The following is a 6296-nucleotide window of genomic DNA, read 5'->3' as shown; positions in this document are numbered from 1 at the left end:
AACTGAAACAGATCCTCTTCCAGAGCAGTAGCACTTATCTACTGAGCCTTCTCTGCTCATGAGCTGCCCAACGTGGGTGCTGGGAACTGAAACAGCTCCTCTTCCAGAGCAGTAGCACTTATCTACTGAGCCTTCTCTGCTCTCCAGCCCCAGTGGGCGGGTTTTAATGGTTGCTGGCTGATGAGTCACTAAAAGCCCCAGAAAGACCAACATCCGGAGTCCCTTCATCCTGGGAAGATGATAAGAAACACCCCACTTCTCCATACTTAGATCTTACCACTCAGGCTAGGTTAGTTGTTGGTTACCAAGTTAACAGAGGCTGACTAATTGGCAGCTCAGGTTACCCTTAAACCTATTCTGCCTGCTGTGATTTGAGAGATAAATAGGTACTTCTAATTCTAATTTTCAGAATGCCAAGTTTGGTATTTGTCAACAGCACGAAATTTGGATTTATTTACAAGAGGTGCTGCTGAGACGACTTGTCGTCCTAGCCTGACAGCCTGAGTTGGAGTTCTAGGACCCACAAGGTGGAAAAAGAATACTGCTGCCTCTGGCCTCCGCATGTGCACCGTGGCACATGTGCATGTGTACATGCACGTGTACACACACACACAACTTTTTAAAAATTTAAAGAAATAAATATTTAAGAAAAAGATTTAATTTCAGTGATCAGTTGTTAGGCTAAAGGCACAGTAATACATCTTATTCAAAGAGGAAAGAAAGAAGAACAGTAATGACGAGGGGCTGAGACAGGGGAGGAGGGCCGTACTGGGCACACGGCACTGGTACACACTGATGAACATGGATGCTTTGTTTAGAGTGAGGGTCTGCCTAGCGCTCCTCTAGCTCTTCCTCCTTGGAGTGGGGGGTTGCAGGAAGTCTACCAGATCTGCCTTCAGTCAGCATCACAGGGGCGAACTTAGCCTTAGGCTTTTGTCTGGCTTGTTGGTTTTGCTTTTTTATATTTTTGTTGTTACTTGGTTTTCTCTTGGTAGATACTGACCTTAGGGCCATAGGAACACTAACCAGGTAGCATTCTACTCATGAGCGACATCACATAGCCCTGGTTATAATTTTGTAATTAGTGATAAGGGAATTTAAAATCTAATTTTTTTTTCAGGTGTAGCTATGAGAATGGCATTGTCTGTGTTTCCCCTAAGTGACTTTTCATATATCCAAAATAAAATAGCCTTTTTTTAGCACACCTCACCACACACGCGCGCGCACACACACACACACACACACACACACACACCTTTTCTTGCTGTTATTATAGAAACATCTGCCAAAGAAGGGCTGCTGCTATGGTGTCAGAGGAAGACAGCTCCATACAGAAATGTGAACATCCAGAACTTCCACACCAGGTAAGCGGGTGGGCTCTCAGGCCCTGCCTGGTCCCCCAGAGCCCATGAAGGCCAGGAGAACCATGTGGCTTTTACCAGTATCTCTCCTGTCGAGGGCCTGGTTTACACGGGAGAAGTGAAGCTATACTTTCCCAGTGACCAGGGCCTCCCACAGAAGACAATCCATTAGGGTTCACTGTCCTGTTTGTAAGTGAAAGTTGTGTTGTGCCAGAGCCCTTCCCAGCTGGTGGCTCCTTTGTCCCCACACAAGGAACTGATGACAGGAACCTCTTATCTGGGACGGTGGGACCCCAGCAGAATCTACAGCTACTCTGGACACTCCAGCACCCTTCTTCTTAGGCCATCAGCTTTGATTGCTAAAATTGAAGACTAATAGGAAAGTCACATTAGTGGCCGAGAACAGATCAAACGTAGCCCAGGGTTGTGGAGAGCAGATCGTGGCTCTGGCAGCAGGCAGCTCCTAGGGGGTTGCTAGCACTGTCCTATGTGAGCAGAGGCTTGGTCACGTGTCATCCTTTGGATGGTGAGTTCCTGTGGGTCTGTGGATAGCGAGAGGAAGGAAGGACAAAGTCATGCCCAGCCACAGATCGGGAGATACTTCTGGTTAGACCTTTAGGTGGGTTAATGGCTGTCAGAGCGGCAGAGTCCATTTTCTTTAAGGGTGTGACCCTCGGTATGTTAACCATGCTCTGGTGGATGGCCCTACACCCGTGAGTATATGGACAACACAAATTGGACTTGACTATTCAGAGAGAGAGAGAGGGAGGGAGGGAAAGAGAGAGGGAGGGAGGAAGATGATTGGGAGTATGAATAAATTTACTATATGCTTATATGAAACTCAAAGAAATATTTTTTAAAATTATATAAAAATATGTTAGAATATCCCCAGAATGATAGCACCAAGTTAGGCCTTGCAAGCAGAGGAGAGAGGGAGTCCCCCCTGTCCCCAGAAGCCAGGGAGGGCTGAGCCAGCCAGCCAGGGTGAAAGCCAAGTTCCCCCCTGTCCCCAGAAGCCAGGGAGGGCTGAGCCAACCAGCCAGGGTGAAAGCCAAGTTCCCCCCTGTCCCCAGAAGCCAGGGAGGGCTGAGCCAACCAGCCAGGGTGAAAGCCAAGTTCCCGTGTTTGCCAGCATTGGCCTCTCCCCTCTTTGGTGGACCCATGACTTTTCAAGTGACATTTCCATTTCCCTCGGGGTCATCTTCCATGTCTGACTTCTTGGGGGACACTTCCCATTCCCCACTCATGGGCCCTGCTGTCAGCTGCACACTCAGAGCTGAGCATCCAAGGGCTCAGTAGTAGTGTTGTCTGTGCCCCAGCTGACATCCAAGTCTGCCCTGTGACCCTGGCCTTCTAAAAAATAAAAAGTAAAAATAAACTCAGAATGGTGCCCCTAACCTGTAGTCCCAGCATTTAGGAGTCTGAGGCTGGAGGGTTGAGAGGCCAGCCTGAGCCATGCTGAAGGACCCTGTCCCAAAATAGTAAACAAACAAATAAACAAATGCAACCCCCCAGAGTAGCTGGGGAGTCATGGTGGCTATAAGTACTCTGAGGACTCCCAGATTCACCTGGGGTCAGTATCCTTAGGGGAAGGGTTACAGGGCAGTATCAGGTGAGGACCAGAATGGAGACTGGGTAAAGAGTGAGTGGGAAACCCTAGGACTAGAAGGGTAGGGACAATGGTAGACTTGTCCTCTTTCCCACTGCTATATATACTAGCACATAGTGAACAGGGTTAGGGCCCCTGGCAAGGCTGAGTCACCTGCTCAAAACTGAAAGGAAGAGGGGAAGGGAGGGATAGGAAAGTGTAAGGCTGGACCATCCAAGGGCCATTAGTGTTACTCACTGGGGTGGGGCAAGGTCCCTTTGGTGCAAAACTTCAGATGGGAACAGACAGTGTCTCACCCAGGGGAACCTGGGGTCTCTCCATTAACCCACATTCTTCTTTCTGTTGCGAAGCTGGAAAGATGGCCTTGGACTCTGTGCCCTCATCCACAGACACCGGCCCGACCTCATTGACTACTCAAAGCTTAACAAGGTCATTCGTTTGGGGGTGGCTTTCAGTGTGCTTCACCCATCACGCTCAGCATGTCACCCCGAGAATGAGCCCACCAGCACTGGCTGGCATGGATGTGGGCTGCCCAGGAGGCTTGACATATGTTAAAGGTTTTACTTGCCTGGGTTACAAGGATGGGCAGTGTCTAGGGCTTGGGAATAGGACAGGTTCAATTACTCTACCCCCTTTTAATGTGGCATCAGGAGCTTGTCTATGCAAATAAAGAGTTTACTGCTGAGCCATATCGCTATGCTTTAAGTTCCCTTCACCTTTCTGGAAGATTCTTATCTGTTGAGAACTCTTTTCTCATACAAAGGCTCTTCACAACTATGTCATTGTTGATGGCAGGAACTACTTATTTATCTTACAAAAGAAGCTTTGGAGATTTATTTTTTTTTTTTGGCGGGGGGATTAACCTTAGGGGAAAAAAAAACAATTCAATGCACTAGGTCTTGGGATGAGGTTGGGGTTGGGTGGAGTAGTGCGGCAACAAGGTCTGCTGTAGCTGCGCTGGCTTTGAACTCCTGGTCACCCTGCCTCCACATCATATGTATCAATGATTGCAGGAGTGCTCTTCTCCCAACCCCAATTTTAAAGTAGTTATAGGGCGGGAGCGATGGCTCAGCAGTTAAGAGCTGACTGCTCTTCCAGAGATCATGAGTTCAATTCATAGCAACCACATGGTGGCTCACAATCAACTGTAATGGGATTTGATGCCCTCTTCTGGTGTGTCTGAAGACACAGACTCACATACATTAAATTAACAAATCTTTAAAAGGAGAGAGAAGAAAGAGAAAAGAAAAGGAGTTTGAGATCAAGCCAGGTGTGATGCCCAGCATTTGGGAGAGTGAGGCAGGAGAGTAGTGAATTTGAGGGCATCCTAGACTATCCAGCAAGACTCTGTCTCAGAGGAGAAACAAGAAGGTTGTTTTAGAATGTAGGTTGTAGGGCAGAGCAGTCAGGCCGCCTCTGAGAATGCAGTGCTTTGGAATGATGGCCTGGGAAGATTTGGGACTGAGAGTATGGCAAGCTCTGACATGCTTGCCGTAGGCCACAGATTTCCTCCTGGGTGCTGGTTAGCTGTGCTGGCCATTCACGTGTGCTGTGCCTTTATCTGGAAGTTGGCATGCTGCCCCTGTGTGTGGCATGGACGGTTATGGGCAAGTTTCCTCTGGCCTCCCTCATTCTTGTTAGTTATCACTTGCCCACCCCACTCCCACTCTCACCCCAGTCTGTCTCCATCGACCCCACTCCCACTCCCACCCCAGACTGTCGTCTTCGATCCAGAGCATGTGAAGGTTGGTTTGTTCCCTAAAGATGAGGCAGGAGGTGCCATAGTAAGAAGTAGAACGTTTCAGGCTCCTCAGTGCACATATTCTCCTGTCTTCGGGGTTACCTTGAAATATTTAAAGCATATGTATATTTTCCTCATGAATATTTATTGAATTTGTAAGATGAAGAACTTGTTTTAAATAGATTGTTTTGCTATCAATTTAGAGTGATCATTTTTTATTTTGAAAGTGAATAGACTTAGGAAATTAGTCATCTATAGTGGGTAGAAAATTGGTAATATAATGACAACTAGTATCTTATTCTGTTATATCAGAATGTACTATAAATAAATGTATGTGTGCATATATTCTCAATACATATAAGCATGTGTGTAAAATAATGCATACATATTCATTGAAGCTTCACACTAAAGTCAATGCTTTAGATTTTGTTAGTTTGTTTGACACAAGGTCTGGCTGTATAGCTCAGGCTAGTCTTAAACTCATGGCAATTCTCCTGCATCAGCCTCTTGAGTCCTGGGATTACAGGCACGGACCATCACACCTGGCTTCAGTTCTTATTATTCTAGTTTTGTAGACCTAGAAAGTGGGAGAGCCAGGTCACATGACTTCCTGCCTGTCCTGGGAAGTACTGAATTGCTACACTTCATCTCTTTAAGTGGCACTCGGAAACCGGTGGTTGTCACAAAGTCTCAGAATTAACACCCCATTCTAGACACCAGAATTTTTCCTTACATATTTTTTGAAAAAAATTTTTTTCACCCAACTTGTAGTCTTCATGAGCCCAGCACGTAAATCAGGCAAGAGAGGCTTGCTGGGTGCGGTTAAGCAAATGGCTCTGTGCCATAGTAAAGCAATATGTAGTTAAAAGACCAGTATTATTATTATTATTATTATCATTATTATGCCTGATATAATCATATGTTCTGTGAGGTAAAGGAGATGACCCTGGTGTTTTCCTTGGGAGCATCTGGAATGGTTTTTTTGAAGTCCAAGGCTTTCAGTTATCCCCCTGTAGTAGGGAGACTACATTCTGCAGAGCAGTGCAGTTTCTAAGATGCTCAAACGGGACAGATGAGATTGATCAGCATGTACAGGTGCTTGTGGCCAAGCCTGCCAGCCCTGCACCCGTGGAGGAAGGACATTGCACTAAAAGTTGAAGTTGCACTAAAAGTTGAAGTTGTCCCTGAACTAGCAACGTTCTTCATTTCCATTTCTGTCTTTTACCTCCATCCGTTTCAGAGTCATCATGGTTCATCACTTTAATACATTAAAACAGTTTATGTTGCCTTTAGAGGTCTTCAGTATTTCAGTTACACATGTCTAGGTAACCTTGTTATGCATGTTTATCCAATCCCATAGGGTGGAAAACACAATTTTAATACTATCATTTTCTCACCTTTAACTGAATAGAAACATCATTTCTGTTCTTTATAGCCACCTTGTAACCTCTTTAGCAAGCTAAGCACTTCACCCAATGTCACCTGCCTGTCACCCCGGCCTGCTTATGTTCTGACCCAACATATTAATCTGGGTGTGGTAGTGCACACCTGCAATCCTGGCACCTGGGAAGTAGAAGCAGGAGAA

General features: G+C 46.2%; 1 protein-coding gene across 1 annotated transcript in view; it reads left to right on the top strand.

Moving 5' to 3' along the window:
* The window catches only part of Actn2 (actinin alpha 2), a 70929-nt gene that overhangs the window by 32557 nt on the left and 32076 nt on the right, over positions 1-6296 (top strand). The window contains exons 5-6 of the mRNA XM_021180915.2: positions 1277-1364; positions 3321-3399. Of these exons, the coding sequence (XP_021036574.1) occupies positions 1277-1364; positions 3321-3399 (167 nt within the window). The remainder of the gene's footprint in view (positions 1-1276; positions 1365-3320; positions 3400-6296) is intronic.

Source organism: Mus caroli, chromosome 13 (genome assembly GCF_900094665.2).
Source record: "Mus caroli chromosome 13, CAROLI_EIJ_v1.1, whole genome shotgun sequence".
Lineage (NCBI taxonomy): Eukaryota > Metazoa > Chordata > Mammalia > Rodentia > Muridae > Mus > Mus caroli.
This window is presented reverse-complemented; position numbering and strand designations above follow the sequence as displayed.